The following is a 22,510-nucleotide window of genomic DNA, read 5'->3' as shown; positions in this document are numbered from 1 at the left end:
ACCTCATCACAGGTCCTGTGCGCACAGAGCAGCCATATATATAGAGTGCGGCTCTGTGGTTGGAGGTAGGTGCTGGAGGCTCCATTATTCTCTATGTGGAGTGCGGCTCTGTGGGTGGAGGTCGGTGCTGGAGGCTCCATTGTTCTCTATGTGGAGTGTGGGTGGAGGTAAGTGCTGGAGGCCCCATTATTCTCTATGTGGAGTGCGGCTCTGCGGGTGGAGGTCGGTGCTGGAGGCTCCATTATTCTCTATGTGAAGTGCGGCTCTGCGGGTGGAGGTCGGTGCTGGAGGCTCCATTATTCTCTATGTGGAGTGCGGCTCTGCGAGTGGAGGTCGGTGCTGGAGGCTCCATTATTCTCTATGTGGAGTGTGGCTCTGCGGGTGGAGGTCGGTGCTGGAGGCTCCATTATTCTCTATGTGGAGTGCGGCTCTGCAGGTGGAGGTCGGTGCTGGAGGCTCCATTATTCTCTATGTGGAGTGTAGCTCTGCGGGTGGAGGTCGGTGCTGGAGGCTCCATTATTCTCTATGTGGAGTGTGGCTCTGCGGGTGGAGGTCGGTGCTGGAGGCTCCATTATTCTTTGTGTGGAGTGCGGCTCTGCGGGTGGAGGTCAGTGCTGGACGCTCCATTATTCTCTATGTGGAGTGTGGCTCTGCGGGTGGAGGTCGGTGCTGGAGGCTCCATTATTCTCTATGTGGAGTGCGGCTCTGCGGGTGGAGGTCGGTGCTGGAGGATCCATTATTCTCTATGTGGAGTGCGGCTCTGCGGGTGGAGGTCGGTGCTGGAGGCTCCATTATTCTCTATGTGGAGTGCGGCTCTGCTGGTGGAGGTCGGTGCTGGAGGCTCCATTATTCTCTATGTGGAGTGTGGCTCTGCGGGTGGAGGTCGGTGCTGGAGGCTCCATTATTCTCTATGTGGAGTGTGGCTCTGCGGGTGGAGGTCGGTGCTGGAGGCTCCATTATTCTCTATGTGGAGTGTGGCTCTGCGGGTGGAGGTCGGTGCTGGAGGCTCCATTATTCTCTATGTGGAGTGCGGCTCTGTGGGTGGAGGTCAGTGCTGGAGGCTCCATTATTCTCTATGTGGAGTGCGGCTCTGCGGGTGGAGGTCGGTGCTGGAGGCTCCATTATTCTCTATGTGGAGTGCGGCTCTGCGGGTGGAGGTTGGTGCTGGAGGCTCCATTATTCTCTATGTGGAGTGCGGCTCTGCGGGTGGAGGTTGGTGCTGGAGGCTCCATTATTCTCTATGTGGAGTGCGGCTCTGCGGGTGGAGGTTGGTGCTGGAGGCTCCATTATTCTCTATGTGGAGTGCGGCTCTGCGGGTGGAGGTTGGTGCTGGAGGCTCCATTATTCTCTATGTGGACTGCGGGTGGAGGTCGGTGCTGGAGGCCCCATTATTCTCTATGTGGAGTGCGGCTCTGCGGGTGGAGGTCGGTGCTGGAGGCTCCATTATTCTCTATGTGGAGTGTGGCTCTGCGGGTGGAGGTCGGTGCTGGAGGCTCCATTATTCTCTATGTGGAGTGCGGCTCTGCGGGTGGAGGTCGGTGCTGGAGGCTCCATTATTCTCTATGTGGAGTGCGGCTCTGCGGGTGGAGGTCGGTGCTGGAGGCTCCATTATTCTCTATGTGGAGTGTGGCTCTGCGGGTGGAGGTCGGTGCTGGAGGCTCCATTATTCTCTATGTGGAGTGTGGCTCTGCGGGTGGAGGTTGGGTGCTGGAGGCTCCATTCTCACATTCACCTTAATGTGATCACTTTGACTGCCACGGTGCCGTATTAAAGAGATGACATATCCATATGTCCAGGGTTGGTAAGTACTTGCCAAACTAGATATATGGATGCGTCCAAGGTCATGAAGGGGTTAAACTTTTCTTAAACTCCTCTGATTAGTGCGGTCATACAACATACAAGCCTCTGATGGCTCCGGTGATGCCCTGTACTACTGTAGTGCTGTGTATCATCACTGCCCATCAGTGTAATACTAACAGCCTCATACACATGAGATAAGTGTTGGGTGAACGGTCATTTGGCAGACGGCCATCTCTCCCGACTCCCCCATACACACAAATATTCCAGCTTTCCTGTGGTCTGTATGAGAGAGTCGCCTCCAGACTCCTCTAGAGGAGGATTATCTACAGGAAGAACAAACAGATTAGCCTCTGAAATTCAGGATGCCAGATCCTTCTCTGCCCTGGCATGATCTGTCGGGAGGCCCCCAAATACATTATATAGTTGCCCAAAACCCCCAAAATCAGTGCTTTCATGTAACTTTAGTCTAATGTGTATGGGGACGTTAAAAGGTAACTTATTGGACGCTGCCTCTGGCCCGACCTAATAGACCTTCATACATTGCAGGCCCAGACACCATTATTAGACATGTACCATATGCATTGTGTCCCGTCCCTGTCCTGGTATGCATGGCTCCCCGGTCCCTGTCCTGCTGTGCATGACTCCCCAGTCTCTGTCCTGCTGTGCATGGCTCCCCGGTCCCTGTCCTGCTGTGCATGGCTCCCCGGTCCCTGTCCTGCTGTGCATGGCTCCCCGGTCCCTGTCCTGCTGTGCATGGCTCCCCGGTCCCTGTCCTGCTGTGCATGGCTCCCCGGTCGCTGTCCTGCTGTGCATGGCTCCCCGGTCGCTGTCCTGCTGTGCATGGCTCCATTCATGCATCTCCGTCGTCCTGGCACCAGCAGCTCTTCCTCTCTTCCTGTGCTGAACGGTCACATGGTACTGCTCATTAAGGAAATGAATATGCGCTCCACTCCTATGGGAGTGGAGACGTGTGCATATTCATTACCTTAATGAGCGGTACCACGTGACCGCTGAGCACAGGAAGAGAGGAAGAGCTGCTGGTGCCAGGACGACGGAGATGCATGAATGGAGCTTCAGCAACGACACAGGAGGGCGAGTATGATGTCTTCTGTTAGCCGGCGGCTGCAACTGTCACTGTGCCACAACCGCCAGCTCCTGTCGCTTCCTCTTCCTTGCTGGCAATGACTCGTGTAGAAGCTGAGGGTGGTGTTTTCAGCACAAAAAATGTGCTGAAAATCTCAGCTTATACATGAATATATATGGTAAGTACAGTAGTAACTAGGCCGCCCCATACTATCGAGTACTTGGAGTGTAGGGGCATTCAGCTGAACTCTGTCACACCTTAGATGCCATGTTTGCTTTTGACAGCAGCAGGTGCCAGGGTTTTTGTTGCAGCCGTGGTGATTGTGGAAATAAAAAATCTTTTATAAAAGCCTCAAACTTCTGTGTGTGAATCAGACCTGAGATCTAACGTGATAGAAGATTAAAGTGCGGGGAAGACGGGAAACCTTCATATAGACGGCCGGTGCTGATGGAGTCAGTGACCGACTCTGGACAAATATGTTTCTAGAGCCGTAGTAGAAGATGATGTCATCCTCATCATAGTAACATAGTTAGTAAGGCCGAAAAAAGACATTTGTCCATCCAGTTCAGCCTATATTCCATCATAATAAATCCCCAGATCTACGTCCTTCTACAGAACCTAATAATTGTATGATACAATATTCTTCTGCTCCAGGAAGACATCCAGGCCTCTCTTGAACCCCTCAACTGAGTTCGCCATCACCACCTCCTCAGGCAAGCGATTCCAGATTCTCACTGCCCTAACAGTAAAGAATCCTCTTCTATGAAGTAGTTATTTCTCCTGTCACGTGTAATGAATATCTCCTGCAGTATTGCTAATGCCAATTCCAGGGTCGGTAAATGAGACGAGAATTAGCGTTATGGAAAATGAGTCTATGAGAAACGTATTCAGCTGCTGACTCCGAGGGAGAAACTGCTTGTTGTCTGTAGCCTAAATATATAGGTTTTATTAGTAGATGTAAAGAAGAAAAATGCTGTAAAATAATAAATCTCCTCATATGTTTACCTTATTATTTCCAGTAATTGTAATATTACACAGGGTTTTTATGATGTTACATCGGCTCATCTTCTCATTCAGATCACTCGGATCCTCTCAATGAAGATCTATATAAGAGAATTTTCCTGATTTACCCATCAAAGATGGATATGGGTAGAGACAAGATGGCGGAGAGGATGTTACACCTCACCCTAGAGATCCTCTTCCGGCTTACTGGAGAGGTGAGAGATTCTGATGACGTCACATTACATCATTCTCATCTATGGGAATAACAGATGGACAGAACTGGAGAGGTGAGGACTCTGGAAATGTCTGTAGTGAAATTTATTAATGTGTCTCTCCATAACCAGGATTACACAGTAGTGAAGAAGACCTCTAGTGATCGCTGTCAGGACCCTGTGTCTGAGGGATGGGGAAGACCCCTGAGCCCAATAATGTGGTCTCCACCTCACCCCCTGATACATGAGGACATCAATGACCAGAAGATCCTAGAACTCACCTACAAGATGATTGAGCTGCTGACTGGAGAGGTGACACTGCTGGGAATGTTGAGACATTATACAGTAATGCTATGAAGGGATCAGGGGGATGATGGTATCATTGTATGTGTCAGGTTCCTATAAGGTGTCAGGATGTCTCCGTCTATTTTTCCATGGAGGAGTGGGAGTATTTAGAAGGACACAAAGATCTGTACAAGGACGTCATGATGGAGGTTCCCCAGCCCCTCACATCACCAGGTAATAGACAGGACTAAATACACACGGCCTATAATTATTTGTATGTAAATAATGAATTCAGTCCCTGTATGTGTTTCCTCTAGATCTATTCAGTAAGAGGACAACACCAGAGAGATGTCACCATCATCTTCTTCCACGGCATTGTAAACAAGAAGATCCCAATGTTCCTCAGGATCATCAGGTAGATGGAGAGAAGGTGTCAGGAGATCTCCCCTATGATGTGTAGACGGCTGTGAAGGTCTTGTGCTCAGTCTTGTTTTATGCAACAGTATTATGTTTTATACTTGTGTAATGAGAGCAGTGGAGATGGCAGGATTAGAGCTGATCATAGATGTGACTTCCCCATCTGTCTGTGACTTTTACTATAATTGTTTCAGGGTGAAGATCTGACCCATATTAATGCTACAGAGACATATGTGAGGGGTGATGAGCGGTATAAAGAGGAGATTCCTACATATGACTACCCAAGTGAGTAGTAATGACTAAATGCAGAGAAGCCACAGATTCTCCTCCGTCACCAGCTGTGGCTGCTTTATCTGTGGTAGTGTGGTCCTGCCGTATCACAATTGTGTGATCATCATTTTGCCTCCCGACCACAATATTCTCCTCCACCAAAAACTGTTTAAATGACTTTGGGCATTGAAAGCCCTTTTCCCAGGACGTCCCTCCTGACCGCAACACCAGAAGAGGTTAAATAGCTCCTCCCCACCTCCATCCTTCAGTATTTTTCCTGTCCCTATCGGGGACAGACACAGGAAGAGGAGCACAGGCGTGCGAAGATACAGTTTACCTGGGCTGCAGCTCCTGCAGCGGGGTTGGGGCGGAGGGCGAGATGGTATGACCTCAATACCGCTGATACCGCGAGAGGTCCCTCAGCAGTCGGTAGAGTGAGTGCTCCCGAATTCAGCCACATTCCCTCCGAGGACACTGGGCTGCAGCTGCTGTGCGGCACCCTATGGGCGGGCGTCCGCGATGCTTGTTCCGGCAATGCGGCGCCACTGCAGGTGGCTGGGAAGTTGCCGCTTGCCAGGTCGGCGTCTCCCTCCAGTGCGGTGCCATGACACCGGAAGTCGCATAGTGACTAGGGTTCAGCAAAACGGGTCGGCCAGATTCAGAAGTCGTCGACTTTTGGCAAAGTCGGGTTTCATGAAACCCGACCCGACCCCTGTGTCTGGTCGGCCATGAGGTCGGCGATCTTCTGATCTGGAATCGGAATTCCGATACAGAGTTCCGATATGTTTAAGATATCGGGAATCGGTATCGGAATTCGTATTTAAGTGTAAAATAAAGAATAAAAATAAAAAATATTGATATACTCACCCTCGGACGCGCCCTGGTTCTCACCGGCAGCCTTCCTTCTTAAGAATGAGCGGCTGAAGGGCCTTCGATGACGTTGCGGCTTGTGATTGGTCGCGTGAGCGGTCACATGGGCGGTCACGCGACCAATCACAAGCCGCGACGTCATCTAAGGTCCTTCAGGCGCTAATTCTTAGGAAGGAAGCGTCCGAGGGCGTGTCCGAGGGTGGGTATATTCCTAATAGGTATATACTCCCCCTCGGACGCGCCCTGGTTCTAACCCGCAGCCTTCCTTCCTAAGAATCAGCGCCTGAAGGACCTTAGATGACGTCGCGGCTTGTGATTGGTCGCGTGACGCCCATGTGACTGCTCACGCGACCAATCACAAGCCGCGACGTCATCGAAGGTCCTTCAGGCGCTCATTCTTAGGAAGGAAGGCTGCCGGTGAGAACCAGGGCGCGTCCGAGGGTAAGTATAGCAATATTTTTTATTTTGATTCTTTATTTTACACTTAAATATGGATCCCAGGGCCTGAAGGAGAGTTTCCTCTCCTTCAGACCCTGGAAACTATTAGAAACCCAATGCACTGCATTGGTTTCGTGTTTCGGCCGACCCCGACTTTTCTATAGGATCGGCCGATTTCACTCGACCCGACTTTTGAAAAAGTCGGGTTTCGTGAAACCCGACCCGATCCTATAAAAAGAAAAGTCGCTCAACCCTAGTAGTGACGACTTCCAGGGGCGGCATGGAATGGGCCGGAGGGGGCGTGACTTCTAAGCAAAGATCCAATATCCAGGTTGCGTTCCACGGGGCGCATGCGCTGTCAGAAGTGATAGCAGGATCCAAACGAGCTGCAGCTATGATCGGAAGGAGGACGATTCAGATGTCTTTAAGCCGGGTAAGACAGACTATTTAAGACCGACAGCTGACAGCACACACTGACCCAGTAAGATGGAGAGTGCTAGCCGTACTGACGTCCAGTCCGAATCTCCCTTGGACCATGTGAGTGAGCTACGATAGCATCTTCCAAAGCAGTCTATACACAGTTAGCTATAGGACCTTCCTTTTCCATATTTTCTAGGATAAGGAAACGGCTAAGCGCTCCACAACAGCGGTCAAGAGAAGACCTAATAAGTGCCCATTATGCGTCGCGAGACTTCCAGATGCATATGAAAAAAAGCTGTGCGAGTCCTGCATCGCCAAACTGCTCAAACAAGAGCAATCTTCCTTATTGGATAATATACGCACAATGATCAGAGAAGAAGTTCAGGCCACTATAGGTTCTACTGAACCGCCCCAGGTTCCCTCGCCTAAGAGACCCAGATGGAACATGGATCCAAGCTCCGAGGAAGGAGAAGTATCGTTCTACTCTGATCTTGACTTAGTGGACGGCGAATCTTCCTCTGTACTTCTTTCCGGTGATCGGAAGAGTTATCTATTTTCTTCCGAAGACACGGACACCCTGTTACAGGCAGTCCAAAACACCATGAAAGTGGAAGAAGCCACGGAGCCAATGACAGTCCAGGACGAAATGTTCGGAGGACTAAGGGCTCGAAGAGATAGGGTCTTCCCCATGAATAATCACATATCAGCCATGATATTAGAGGAATGGGAAGATGTGGGGAAAAAACTTACAGTCCCAAAAGACTTTAAATTCCGACTTCCCTTTAATCCTGAGGATACTAAGACGTGGGAAACGGTTCCGAAAATAGACATACCAGTAGCCAGAGTGTCAAAGAAGACAGCCATCCCATTCGAAGATTCCTCAGGCCTTAAGGACCCGATAGACAGAAGAGCGGAGGATCTCCTTAAAATATCATGGGAAGCTTCAGTGGCAATTATGAAGGCTAATGTAGCGGCGACCTCAGCAAGGTCAATGTGTATATGAGTTGAAGAGTTAGAAACCCAAATAAAAAAACTCCCTGAGAGGAAATTTTAAGATCCTTACCACTGCTGAAGATGGCAACTGATTTCATGACAGATGAGTCCACTTTGCAGCCAGGGGCAATGCATTGTCTAATGCCGCAAGGCGTGCGGTATGGTTAAGGTCATGGTCAGGAGACACTCAGTCCAAAAATAAACTTTGCTCAATCCCATTTTCTGGTCTCCATGTATGTGGCCCAGTATTGGATGACTTACTGGACAAAGCATCTGATAAGAAGAAGGCTTCCCAGAACAGAAACAAAACAAAAAGCCAGTGTTCCGGAGGCCCCGATTCAATCAAAGGCAGGATTATAGTGGCAAGGGTAAACCCGGAAGGTGGAGCTACCCTAAAGGAGGCAGAGGTAGAGGCTCCTTTCATGACCAAGGTACCGGGTCAGGTAAACAATGACGGCAGGCGCATTGGAGGAAGACTTCAACGGTTCATGGAAGGATGGCAGGGTATTACCCCAAACCGTTGGATACTCCAAACAGTCTCTCTAGGGTACAAAATAAAATTTACTCAAATACCCCCCTGAAGATATTGTCTGACCCGCAGCCAATCTCCAGAGGTCCATCAAAGACTTTTAGAAGACATACAAGAGCTCATATGAATAGAAGCCATAGTTCCGTTACCCCTGTCGGAACAACTCCATGGCCACTATTCCAGTCTCTTTTCTATAAAAAAGCCAGGAGGCGAGTACCGGACCATAATAAACTTAAAACCACTGAAACAGTGGGTCCTTTACAAACGCTTCAAAATGGAGACCATCAGATCTGTCATACCATTAATAAAGAAAGATTCAGTAATGTGTACAATGGATCTCAAAAGCGCATATTATCATGTGCCCATTCATCCCCTTCACAAGAAATACCTCAGGTTTGCTATAAAAGACCAAGGGAAAATTCTTCATTTCCAATTTCAGTGTCTGCCATTCGGACTCTCATCAGCTCCGAGAATCTTTACAAAATTCATGGCAGAGGCAATGGCCTTCCTACGGACAAAAAATATCCTTTTAGTGCCATACTTGGATGACCTGTTGTTGGTGGCAGACTCACGACAGCAGATGGAAGAGTGTCTAAAAGACACTATGTCGCTTCTAGAAACCCTGGGATGGGTAGTCTAAAAAAGTCGAGTCTAGAAGCAGAAAAGAGGAAAACCTTCTTGGGCGTCATTCTGGACTCAGAGAAAAAGTATTCACTTCTTCCAGCTCACAAGCAGCTAGCCGTCTCCTGAGAAGCTCAGATGCTGGGAAAAAAAACAGTACACCACTATCAGGAAGGCCATGAGACTACTGGGCCTGATGACCTCATGCATTCCGTGCGTCCAGTCGAGCCAGTTCCACTCAAGGGGATTACAGCGAGACATACTTGCCAGATGGGACGGAAAACAGACGTCATTGGACAACAAAATATCCTTAACCATAGAAGGAAGACGCTCCCTGTCCTGATGGATCAACATCTCAAATCTGCAGCAGGGCAAACCCTGGCGAGTGTCTCCATGCATAAATATAACTACGTACGCAAGTCTCAGTGGCTGGGGAGCTCATATAGAAGCTCCTCAAACTTCAGAGAACTCAGAGCAGTTTGGGAAGCACTGAGCAGATCTCAGCAACAACGCAACGACCTTCACGTCAGAATATTCTCCGACAATTCAACTACAGTCTCTTTCATCCTACATCAAGGAGGTCCAAGACACCGTCATCTTCAAGACCTAACAAACATAATATTCTCTTGGGCAGAACTCCATGTAAGATCCCTAACGGCGGTACATTTGAAGGGCGACAGAAACCAAGTAGCAGATTTTCTCAGCAGGAAGAAAATCCAACCCACAGAGTGGACCTTAAATTAAGAAGTCTTTCTACATCTTACCGACATCTGGGGCTTTCCAGAGATAGATTTATTCGCTTCAAGGATAAATTCAAAAACAAGACGGTTCTTTTCACTAAATCCAGGAGACAACCCGACAGCAGTGGACGCCCTAGCCCAGGATTTAGATATGGAACTGGCTTATGCCTTCCCTCCACTGCCCTTATTTCCGAAAGTTCTATGGAAGATTCAGGAGAGTTTGACCGCGGTTATTCTAATAGCGCCGTACTGGCCCAGGAGAAGCTGGTTTCCAGTGCTAAAGCAGATGGCGGTGGAAGATCCAATCCTTCTACCACTACAACAAAATCTCCTGACGCAGGGCCCTCTTGTTCATCACAATCTAGAATTCCTACAGCTTTCAGCCTGGATCCTGAGAAGGAAATGCTAAAATTGAGAGGCCTCTCGGAATCCGTCATATCTACCTTACAAAAGAGTAGGAAGCCAGTCACTTCAGCCATATATCTTAACCCCTTAAGCCCCGAGGGTGGTTTGCACGTTAATGACTGGGCCAATTTTTACAATTCTGACCACTGTCCCTTTATGAGGTTATAACTCTGGAACGCTTCAACGGATCCTGGTGATTCTGACACTGTTTTCTCGAGACATATTATACTTCATGACAGTGGTAAAATTTCTTTGATATAACCTGCGTTTATTTGTGAAAAAAATGGAAATTTGGCGAAAATTTTGAAAATTTTGCAATTTTCCAACTTTGAATTTTTATGCCCTTTAAAACACCGAGATATGACACACAAAATACTTAATAAGTAACATTTCCCACATGTCTACTTTACATCAGCACACTTTTGGAAACAATTTTTTTCCTTTAGGGAGTTATAAGGGTTAAAAGTTGACCAGCAATTTCTCATTTTTACAACACCATTTTTTTTTTAGGGACCACATCACATTTGAAGTCATTTTGAGGGGTCTATATGATTGAAAATAACCAAGTGTGACACCATTCTAAAAACTGCACCCCTCAAGGGGCTCAAAACCACATTCAAGAAGTTTATTAACCCTTCAGATGTTTCACAGGAATTTTTGGAATGTTTAAAAAAAAATGAACATTTAATTTTTTTTCACTAAAAATTTACTTCAGCTCCAATTTGTTTTGTTTTTTTTACCAAGGGTAACAGGTGAAAATGGACCCCAAAAGTTGTTGTACAATTTCTCCTGAGTACCCCGATACCCCATATGTGGGGGTAAACCACTGTTTGGGCGCATGACAGAACTTGGAAGAGAAGGAGCGCCGTTTGACTTTTCAATGCAAAATTGGCTGGAATTGAGATGGGATGCCATGTTGAGTTAGGGAGCCCCTGATGTGCCTAAACATTGAAACCCCCCACAAGTGACACCATTTTGGAAAGTAGACCCCTAAGGAACTTATCTAGATGTGTTGTGAGAACTTTGAACCCCCAAGTATTTCACTACAGTTTATAACGCAGAGCCATGAAAATAAAAAATAAAAATTCCCACAAAAATGGTTTTTTAGCCCCCCAAATTTTTATTTTCCGAAGGGTAACAAGAGAAATTGGACACAAGAAGTTGTTGTCCAATTTGTCCTGAGTACGCTGATACTACATATGTTGGGGTAAACCCCTGTTTGGGCGCACGGGAGAGCTCGGAATTGAAGGAGCACTGTTTTACTTTTTCAACGCAGAATTGGCTAGAATTGAGATCGGACGCCATGTCGCATTTGGAGAGCCCTGATGTGCCTAAACAGTGGAAAACCCCAATTCTAACTGAAACCCTAACCCAAACACATCCCTAATCCCAACCACACCCCTAACCCTAACCACACCCCTAATTTCAACACACCCCTAACCCAAGTCCCAACCATAACCCTAACCACTCCCCTAACCCTGACACACCCCTAACCCTAATCCCAACCTTAAATGTAATCCTAACCCTAGCCTCAACTCTAGCCCTAACCATAACCCTAGCCTTAATGGGCAAATGGAAATAAATACATTTTTTTTTTAATTTTTTTATTTTTCCCTAAGTGAGGGGTGATGAAGGGGGGTTTGATTTACTTTTATAGCGGGTTTTTTAGCGGATTTTTGATTGGCAGCCGTCACACACTAAAAGACGCTTTTTATTGCAAAAAATATTTTTTTGCGTTATCAATTTTGAGAGCTATAATTTTTCCATATTTTGGTCCACAGTGTTAGGAGTCGAGTTCCCGTCGCTGCACAGGGGGAATCTCGAACCATGTCCGCTGCAGTCTCCCATTCTGCATCAGCCGCAGTGGAACCTGCTCAGCGGAGACGTCGGTCCCAGCGTCTTGCTCAGTCTCACTCTGTGCAAAGGGTTACTGCTGCTTTTCCAGCTTCTGCCATTGAAGTCAGTGCTGGGCAGCGGCGAGCTGATGCTTTTGGGACCAAGTCCTGCTTTTCCCCTTCTGAGCATGCCCAGGGCAAGATCTCCCATTGGAGATCGAGGGTCACATGCTCAGATACTGCAGCAGATCCCATTGGTCCTCCAGGAAGGTCCTGAAGTTGCTCAACTTCTGTGGCAGCCTCCCATTGGTCCTTCTGGGAAGGTCCTGTACATGCTGCAGCTATAAAAGGTTCACATGACCGCATGGCCATGCGCTAGTGTAAACTATATATGTGCTCAGCGCCAGTGTGGTCGTGTGTGTGTGCAGTCCATTAGAATTCCGGCTCCACCGGAGAGGAGTTGCGTGTTTGCATTTGACTGCATGACCACTGTCGGCTCTACTAAGTAGCTGTGTTCCCCTGTGAGCCAAACAGGGCACAGCGTTCTCATTGCTAATGGACTCTGTGAAGTAGCAGAGTTCGTTTATACTAATATACTTCACCGCCTTACTTAGCAGCGGGTTCTTTCCTGCACGGTGGATCCCGGGTTGCGAACGCACCTATTACTACTAAGAAATATATTCGGTGCGTTCCGCCAACCCTAACATACAGAGACATGTTAGGTCTTGTTTTTTGCGGGACAAGTTGACGTTTTTATTTGTAAATTTTTGATTGCTTTTTATTCTGATTTTTGTGAGGCAGAATGACCAAAAACCAGCTATTCATGAATTTCTTTTGGGGGGGCGTTTATACCGTTCCGCGTTTGGTAAAATGTATAAAGCAGTTTTATTCTTCGGGTCAGTACAATTACAGCGATACCTCATTTATATCTTTTTTTATGTTTTGGCGCTTTTATACGATAAAAACTATTTTATAGAAAAAAGAATTATTTTTGCATCGCTTTATTCTGAGGACTATAACTTTTTAATTTTTTCGCTGATGACGCTGCATGGCAGCTCTTTTTTTTTTTGCGGGACAAGATGACGTTTTCAGCGGTACCATGGTTATTTATATCTGTTTTTGATCGCGTGCTATTCCACTTTTTGGTTGGCGGTATGGTAATAAAGCGTTTTTTTGGGGGGTTTTTGCCTCGTTTTTTTATGGTGTTCACTGAAGGGGTTAACTAGTGGGACAGTTTTATAGGTCGGGTTGTTATGGATGCGGCGATACTAAATGTGTACTTTTATTGTTTTTTTTATTTATTTAGATAAAGGAATGTATTTATGGGAACAATTTTTTTTTTCTTTATTTAGGATTTTTTTTTTAACACATCTAAATTTTATTTTTTACTTTATAACATTTCCCCCGGGGGAGGCATCATGTTATAAGGTCAGATCGCTGATCTGACACTTTGCAATGCACTATGTCAGATCAGCGATCTGACGTGCACTACTCCTGGCTTACCAGCGCCTGCTCTGAGCAGGCGCTTGGTAAGCCACCTCACTGCAGGACCCGGATGCAGCCCCGCGTACATTTTGGATCCGGGGCCTGCAGGCAGGAGACGCTCAGTACAAGGTGAGCACATCGCCTTGTACCAAGGGTCTCAGAGAAGCACGCAGAGAGCCCCCTCTCTGCACGATGCTTCCCTATGCCCCCGGAACGCTGCGATCATGTTTGATCACAGTGTGCTGGGGGTTAATGTGCCGGGGGCGGACCACCCCGTGTGTGCAGTGCCACATGTAGTGCAGATGTCAGCTGCGATAGTCAGCTGACACTCTGCTGCGCTCCCCCGGTGAGTGTGGCCGATCACTATGATGTACTATCCCGTCCCTGGGAATTAAGTCCCAGGTTACCTTGACAGGGGATAGTACGTCATATGGAATTAAGGGGTTAAAGTCTGGAAAAAATTCTGCATCATATTGTACCGGCCTAATTTCCCTTAAACAGGAACCTGATATTCCTCAAATCTTAGATTATCTTAAAGGGAACCTGTCACCCCATTTTTTCAGATTGAGATAAAAATACTGTTAAATAGGGCCTGAGCTGTGCGTTACAATAGTGTATGTAATGTACCCTGATTCCCCACCTATGCTGCGAAATACATTACCAAAGTCGCCGTTTTTTTCACCTGTCAAATCAGGCTGGTCAGGACAGGTGGGCGTGGTGACATCGCTGTTTCTTCCCCAGCTTTCCGTTGGTGGCGTAGTGGTGTGCGCATGTCCAAGTTCCGAATCCACTGCGCACAGGTAGAGCAAAAGCGCGCGATCTGCGCTATTACCCTTGTCATCGGTGGGGGCGGCCATCTTCCTGAGGCCGCGAGGGCGCAGATGGAGTGCTCTGCTGCACGGGGCTTCAGGAAAATGGCCGTGGGATGCCGCGCGTGCGCAGATGGAGATCGCGGTGGCCATTTTCCCAAAGCCGTTTGCATCTCGGCTTCAGGAAAATGGCCGCCGCGATCTCAATCTGCGCACGTGCGGCATCCCGCGGCCATTTTCCTGAAGCCCCGTGCAGCAGAGCACTCCATCTGCGCACGCGCGGCCTCAGGAAGATGGCCGCCCCCACCGATGACAAGGGTAATAGCGCAGATCGCGTGCTTTTGCTTCACCTGCGCGCAGTGGATTCGGGACTTGGACATGCGCACACCACTACGCCACCAACGGAAAGCTGGGGAAGAAACAGCGATGTCACCACGCCCACCTGACCTGACCAGCCTGATTGACAGGTGAAAACGGCGACTTTGGTAATGTATTTCGCAGCATAGGTGGGGAATCAGGGTACACTACATACACTATTGTAACGCACAGCTCAGGCCCTATTTAACAGTATTTTTATCTCAATCTGAAAAAACGGCGTGACAGGTTCCCTTTAAGGCTGGCTTTGACAAGGGTCTAAAGCCCGGGACCCTAAAAGTACAAATCTCTGCTCTGAGCTCCTTCTTTGATTGCCCGCTGACAGAACACCCTTGGGTGGTAAGGTTTATTAGAGCAACAATATGTAGCTCCATCCCTCCTTGGGACCTAAATTTAGTCCTGAATAATTTATGGGAAAATCCTTACGAACCCCTAGATCAAGCAGATCTCAGATCGGTAACACTTAAAACAGTGTTTCTGGTGGCGATATCCTCAGCCAGATGTATAAGGGAAATTCAAGCCCTTTCCATAAAAGACTCATATGTAAGGATACAGGATGACTGTATCATTCTTAAGCTAGATCCAGCCTTCCTTCCAAAGGTAGTAACTGATTTTCATAGGAGCCAGGAAATAATACTGCCCACTTTCTGTCAGGTCTATAAAAACGAGAAAGAACGTGCACTCCATTCTTTGGATGTTAAAAGAACAGTCCTACAATACCTGAAACTCACAGAAGGCTGGAAACTAGATTCAAATCTCTTCGTCCAGATGGCAGGGAAAAATAGAGGAAGGAAGGCATCAAAAGCCACCTTAACTAGGTGGATAAAACTAGCCATTTCCACAGCATACTCCTCGGCAGGAAAAATTCTGCGCGAAGGACTTAAGGCCCACTCGCTGAGAGCAGTCTCAGCTTCTTGGGCAGAGAGTGCAGGGTCTTCCATGGATCAAATTTGCAGGGCTGCGACTTGATCCAAAATAGATACTTTCTGTAGACATTACAAACTGGACGTTCTGTCAAACCAACAGATGGCCTTTAGGAGTAAAGTCCTCCAAGCAGTAATCCCGCCCTAATAGTACTTATTTGGTACTTCTCCTGGTGGTGCTGTCAGAAGGGACGTCCTGGTAAAGTAGGAATTAGTCCTACCGGTAATGTAATTTCCAGGAGTCCATCCTGACAGCACCCCTTATATTCCCTCCCGTATTTTCCTATCTGATGTGGTGTAAAACATTTTGTAATGGAAATTTAATAAAATGGCGTTGCATCCATCCTGGTGTGGTACTTGGAAAAGACACTGAAGGGTAGAGGTGGGGAGGGGCTATTTAACCTGTTCTGTGTTCCTGTCCCTGTCAAGGATATGAAGGACAACCTCCTGGTGGTGCTGTCAGGATGGACTCTTGGAAATTACATTACCGGTAGGACTAATTCCTACTTTCTATAGATCTTAACATCTGGAGGATCCACCTACCCCTTGGGGTTAGAAGATGCTGACCCTTACCTGCCCAGATCTGTAAACTACAAAGTCAAGACGGAGTACGTAGAATGTGCTGACAAGTTAGAAAATCACTGGAAGAAATATATTATGATGGGTCTGTAAGAGAAAGCGGAGGGTAATGATGCTGTTGGCTTCCTAGATCCCTGATATCGTATTGGATGAATCTCCCTTCTCTCCCTTCTGTGCTGCTGAATGTGCTCATATGGTCCCTACAAGACCAGGTCCAGTCTTTCTGGCCAAACTTTGCTTTTAGGATCGACAACATTGAGTGTGAATTTCTGTACAATAACAGAATTTCCCTTTATCCTGACTTTTAAATTTCTTTCAAAACCAACTAACTTCAAACAGGATTGTGATAAACTACATACAAAATACATTACACCTGTAGCATGATAGATCTCTAAGCTGTGCGTCTGTGCGTGGCTGATGGCTGTAATATAAATTTATTCACCCCTGCAGGAGATGTGTTGTCAAGGCTCGAGCCCTGGTTTCATGGATTCACTCCACGTCATAAATTACATTTGTTTTTATTCTGTCCTTTTTTTTCCTGTTCATTCTGTATGATAGTTTTATTGTGGTGGGATCGGCCTGTCTCACTTAAGGTACCGTTACACTTAACGATTTACCAACGATCACGACCAGCGATACGACCTGGCCGTGATCGTTGGTAAGTCGTTGTATGGTCACTGGAGAGCTGTCACACAGACAGCTCTCCAGCGACCAACGATGCCGAAGTCCCCGGGTAACCAGGGTAAACATCGGGTTACTAAGCGCAGGGCTGCGCTTAGTAACCCCATGTTTACCTGGTTACCATTGTAAAAGTAAAAAAAAAAACACTACATACTTACATTCCTGTCGCGACCGTCGCCTTCAGCTTCCCTGCACTGTGTAAGCGCGCTGGCCGGAAAGCAGAGCGGTGACGTCACCGCTGTGCTCTGCTTTACGGCCGGCCGGCGCTGACACTGGGGGACGCAGGGAAGCTGATGCTGAGGAACGTGACAGGAATGTAAGTATGTAGTGTTTTTTTTTTTTTTTACTTTTACAATGGTAATCAGGGTAAACATTCGGTCACACACGCCGATTCAGCGATGTCAGCGGGAGATCAGCGACCAAAATAAAGTCCTGATCATTCCCCAGCGACCAACGATCTCCCAGCAGGGGCCTGATCGTTGGTCGCTGTCACGCATAACGATTTCGTTAACGATATCGTTGCTACGTCACAAAAAGCAACGATATCGTTAACGATATCGTTATGTGTGATGGTAGCTTTATGTGAGTGTGTAACTGATAGTCTTAAAAAAGCTCTCCATCGCCTCTTCCAAATGCCTAAGGTCTAAATATAAAGTGAACCTGTCAGCAGGATTGTGCACAGTAACCTACAGACACTGAGAGGTCGGCGCCATTATACTGATTACAATGATACCTGGTGATGAAATCTGTCTTGTGGTTGTTGTTTAATATTTATTTGTAGTTGTCAGTAAATGAGATTCTCGTGCTTCGTAGCGGGGCTGTAGATGTGGCTTTGTTGTACTCTGATTGCATATGCATCGGTATTAGCTTATGACAGGTTACTGATCCCTCAGTGACCTGACCCCTATTTTACATAATTCATATATTCGTGTTGATATTATTGTTGATAATGCCTATAATATTGTGGCTATTGTGAGGCTTTGAAAAAAAATAACCTCCAGCAAAATGACACCAGCGGCGCCTGTCCAGTAGCATCTATCTCTTACTTATAGATGCTACTACGCAGGCGCTGCCATCGCCGGTGACATTTTGCTGGATTGGTTTATAGAAACCCTGTTGATTTTCAACAGCCTTTGAGCCACTAAGGGTATGTGCACACGTTGCAGATTTCATCTATCTATCTATAGATCGATCGATAGATAGATAAATACCAAGCCCGATATTTAGTAATAAACATAATAAAATGGTACATAAAAAGTGAAATAAAGACACACACACACAATCTGCTTTAGGCTGGGGTCACACTTGTGAGAAACTTGCAAGAGTCTCGCACCTCAATACCCGGCACTGCCACACGCTCCAGTCCCGAGTATTGATGCGAGAGACTCGTGCGCGTTTCTCACAAGTGTGACTCCGGCTTTAAACGCAATCTGTTTAATTAATTTTAAAAAATTTAAAAAAAAATGGGGTGGGCTCCCGCGCAATTTTCTGCACCAGAGAGGAGAAGCCAGCGACTAGGGGCTGATGTTTATGGCCTGGAAAGGGATAGCCTGGGAAGGGGTTAATACCCATGGATTTTCTTATGAATATCAGCCCGCTATATCAGCTATGCAGACAGCTGTGGGCTGATATTCATAGCCTAGGAAGAGGCCATGGGTATTGCGCCCCCCCGGCTATAAACACTAGCTCACATCCGCCCCAGAAATGGTGCATCTATAAGATGCGACAATTCCGGCACTTAGCCTCTCTTCCCACTGCCCTGTAGTGGCGGCATATGGGGTAGTGGTTGGGGGTTGATACCACCTTTGAATTGTAAGGTGACATCAAGCTGGCTTAGTAATGGAGAGGCGTCAATAAGATACCTATCCATTACTAATGCAATAGTTGTTAATGGGTTAAATAAACAAAAACGCAGCCAGAAAAAAACTATTTTAATGAAATAAAACCTTATATCGCTTTGCCATCTTTGTCTACTTTCACACATTCGTCGGTACGGGGCCGTCGCATACCAACGGCCCTACGGACGTTGTGCTAAATTTAGCACAACGTGGGCAGCGGATGCAGTTTTACAACGCATCTGCTGCCCATTGTGATGAGTGGGGAGGAGGGGACGAAGTTTCGGCCGTGCATGTACAGTCCAAAATGGCGGACACGTCGCATAAAAAAACGTTACATTGAACATTTTTTTGTGCGTCGCGTTCGCCAAAACACGACGGATCCGTCGCACGACGGATGCGACGTGTGCCCATCCGTCGCTAATACAAGTGTATGGGCAAAAAACGCATCCTGCAAGCACATTTCCAGGATCCATTTTTTGCCCATAATGACGGAGGAAAAAAGATGGAAGTGTAAAAGTAGCCTTAATTGTTCTGCCAATCCATACAACGCCCTCAATCTCCTGCAAAAAAAAGAAAAAATAATAAACCAACACAAATACTCCCTGGTCCAATGCAGTCCATTTAATAATGACTGTCCCACGACAATCTTCCCTATAGAGCTGTCACATCAGGAGATGTGACAGCTCTATAGGCCTCCAGTGACAAACCATGGTTCCTGCAGTGCATCACTGAAGAGGTTACCTGAGTTCAGGCTCACACTTTACGGCAATGCTCCGTGAGAATTTTCCCACGCAGCGGTGCCGCAAGTGACCGTATGATCTATACTGAACTCACAGCGGAGGGATATAGTGCGGGAGATTACTTCCTCTCACTGTATCACTGGAGCCCCTGGAGAGCGGTCGCATCTGCCGATGTGACAGCTCTCCACGGGACGTTCATTAATACATGGATTACATCGGATCAGGGAGTATACTGTTGGTTTTTTATTTTAATTTCTTTTTTACAGGTGATTGAAGACTTCGGGGACTAGGTGTATGGTGAGTATGCGATTAACGCGAAACGCGCGTCAGGGGTAGTGGGAAGGCCACGCTGATGCGGACTCATGATGGGTAAGTCCAGATAATTTTGGTGACACACTGTATCCAGGATTGTATGATTTATTTAACTTTATACAGGGCCTATGTGGCACCGGAGGGATGATCCCTTATTATTTGTATTCTTCTGAATCCTGGTTCACTGTTACCCTCTGAACTATCTGCCCAGGTCGTATGTGCATTAACGTGCTTTACCATTAGTGTACCGGTTGGCTTTTCCTCTTCTTCGCATGGTGGAGTTGTTATAGTCCTCCATGCTTTTGTATGTATATGTCATTTTCCTTGTATGTACTTATTAATAAAATTTGCATATTTTTTTCTATTTTTGGTGTCGACACTCCCCTTTTTTTCGCTAGTGTTATATATCTGAATCTAGGAGTGACACTCCTGTGTATATGACTTTATGGTTTGATAATAGGGAGAGCGTTTTTGGTGGATTATGACCATGCTCTCGGCCACTTATTATAATAAAAGCTTAATGATTATTGTTTTCGTCCATAGCCTTAAACCTGCGGCTTTGCTGCGGATTGGCTTGACACAATGGAAGTCAATGGGTGCAGAAACACTTCAAATCCGCAAAAAGAATTGACATGCTGCGGAAAAAAACTGTAATTCCGCACATTTTTTTCCGCAGCATGTGCACAACAAATGTCAATTTCACATTGACTAATATTGCTTGTGCACTACACTGCGGATTTGATGCAATTCCGCACGTCCAAAAACTCTGCGGATCCGCATCAAAATCTGCAACGTGTGCACATAGCCTAATGTTTTTCCATTCACAGATGATGGACCTGTTTGGACTTGTTTTTTGTGAGATGAGAATTGGTATTATTTTCGCTTACATAACATTGATTGATTTTCTTTTTATTCTATATTTGGGAGGCAGAATGAGCAAACAGTTGAACACCACACACAACTGGTTCATCTAATAAGGTTTTCTGTTAGACTGTGAACTGTCATTGTTTTGGTAAATAAAGTTTTTTACATAGCTTGCCATTTTTATGGACAGTTTAATTACAAATGTTCAAAAATATAAAACTCAAGGATATTTTATTAAAAAATAATTGTTTTTTTATCTTAGCAGATAACTGTACCAGGAGATCAGAAGGACAGCTGACATCTTCAATTTTTAAATCTGATAATTTTGAGATTCTACAAGATACAAATGAAGTGAATACTATTACTCCAGATACAACATCATCCATTCACAGCAAAGATCTGTCAGCTAATCCTTTGAAACAGGTCCCTTCTTCTGATTCATTACTGACTACTAAGGGTAATCAAAGTCACAAAAGAGGCATTAAAAAAGAAACTGCTCTTAAAGCAAAGAAGTCATTTTCATGTTCAGAATGTGGGAAATATTTTACATGCAAATCACATTTTGTTACTCACCTGAGAACTCACACAGGGGACAGACCTTTTTCATGTTCAGAATGTGGGAAATGTTTTAAATGGAAATCAAATCTTGATAAACACCAGAGAACCCACACAGGGGAGAAGCCTTTTTCCTGTTCAGAATGTGAGAAATGTTTTAGCTGGAAATCAGATTTGGTTAGGCACCAGAGAACTCACACAGGGGAGAAGCCGTTTTCATGTTCAGAATGTGGGAAATGTTTTAACCAGAAAACACTTCTTGCTACACATTGGAGAACTCACACAGAGGAGAAGCCTTTTTCCTGTTCAGAATGTGAGAAATGTTTTAAATGGAAATCAGATTTGGTTAAGCACCAGAGAACTCACACAGGGGAGAAGCCGTTTTCATGTTCAGAATGTGGGAAATGTTTTAACCGGAAATCGATTCTTGTTACACATCGGAGAACTCACACAGAGGAGAAGCCTTTTTCCTGTTCAGACTGTGAGAAATATTTTAACCAGAAAGCACATCTTGTTAGACATCAGAGCAGTCACACAGGGGAGAAGCCTTTTTCCTGTTCAGAATGTGGGAAATGTTTTAACTGTAATGGGAATCTTGTTAAGCACCAGAGAACTCACACAAGTGAGAAGCCTTTTTCCTGTTCAGAATGTGGGAAATGCTTTAATCGGAAAGAGCATCTTACTAGACATCAGAGCAGTCACACAGAGGAGAAGCCTTTTTCCTGTTCAGAATGTGGGAAATGTTTTAATCGGAAAGAGCATCTTATTAGACATCAGAGCAGTCACACGGAGGATAAGCCTTTTTCCTGTTCAGAATGTGGGAAATGTTTTAACCTGAAAGAGCGTCTTGTTAGACATCAGAGCCGTCACACAGAGAAGCCTTTTTGATTTTTTTAATGTGGGAAATATTTTACTTGGAAATCAACTGTTAATAAACATCAGAGATGTCACATGGGGGAGAAGCCATTTTTATGCCCATAATGTTGGAATAGTTTTAACCAAAATTGGATCTATTTAAAGAGGTTGTCTCATGTCATTTCTCATGTTTGCTGATAAAATTAAACTTTATTAATTCCAAATGAAAAACTATACCCATAATCCACCCCCTGAAGGTTAGTCAGTAGATAACTAACAGAAAAAACATATACCCCACATTTTAGTATATAGGGTGAGGTGAGGTATGCACACTCCCAAAGCCTCTCATTTCTATGGGTTTCATCGTCCTCACCAAAGACGACGCATCGGGAGACTTTATTTAATATTATAATAATCTTTTGACCTACAGTTGTGGCCAAAAGTATTGACACCCCTGCGATTCTGTCAGATAATACTCAGTTTCTTTCTGAAAATGATTGCAATCACAAATTCTTTGGTATCATTATCTTCATTTAATATGTCTTAAATGACAAAAACATAAAAGAGAATGAA

At 45.9% G+C, this 22,510-nt stretch overlaps 1 protein-coding gene across 1 annotated transcript; it reads left to right on the top strand.

The window, feature by feature from the left end:
• Positions 1 to 46: 46 nt before the first annotated feature.
• On the top strand, positions 47 to 22,210 carry LOC138663478 (oocyte zinc finger protein XlCOF22-like). Its single transcript, XM_069749708.1, has 7 exons — positions 47 to 167; positions 3,962 to 4,101; positions 4,231 to 4,410; positions 4,494 to 4,617; positions 4,701 to 4,798; positions 4,995 to 5,085; positions 20,790 to 22,210. Exons 1-7 carry the CDS (start codon positions 149 to 151, stop codon positions 21,968 to 21,970), a joined length of 1,833 nt encoding a protein of 610 aa, XP_069605809.1. The 5' UTR covers positions 47 to 148; the 3' UTR covers positions 21,971 to 22,210.
• Positions 22,211 to 22,510: the final 300 nt, after the last annotated feature.

Source organism: Ranitomeya imitator, chromosome 2 (genome assembly GCF_032444005.1).
Source record: "Ranitomeya imitator isolate aRanImi1 chromosome 2, aRanImi1.pri, whole genome shotgun sequence".
NCBI classification, from domain to species: Eukaryota; Metazoa; Chordata; class Amphibia; order Anura; family Dendrobatidae; genus Ranitomeya; species Ranitomeya imitator.
Note: the sequence above shows the minus strand (reverse complement) of the source record. Positions and strands in the feature narration are given on the sequence as shown.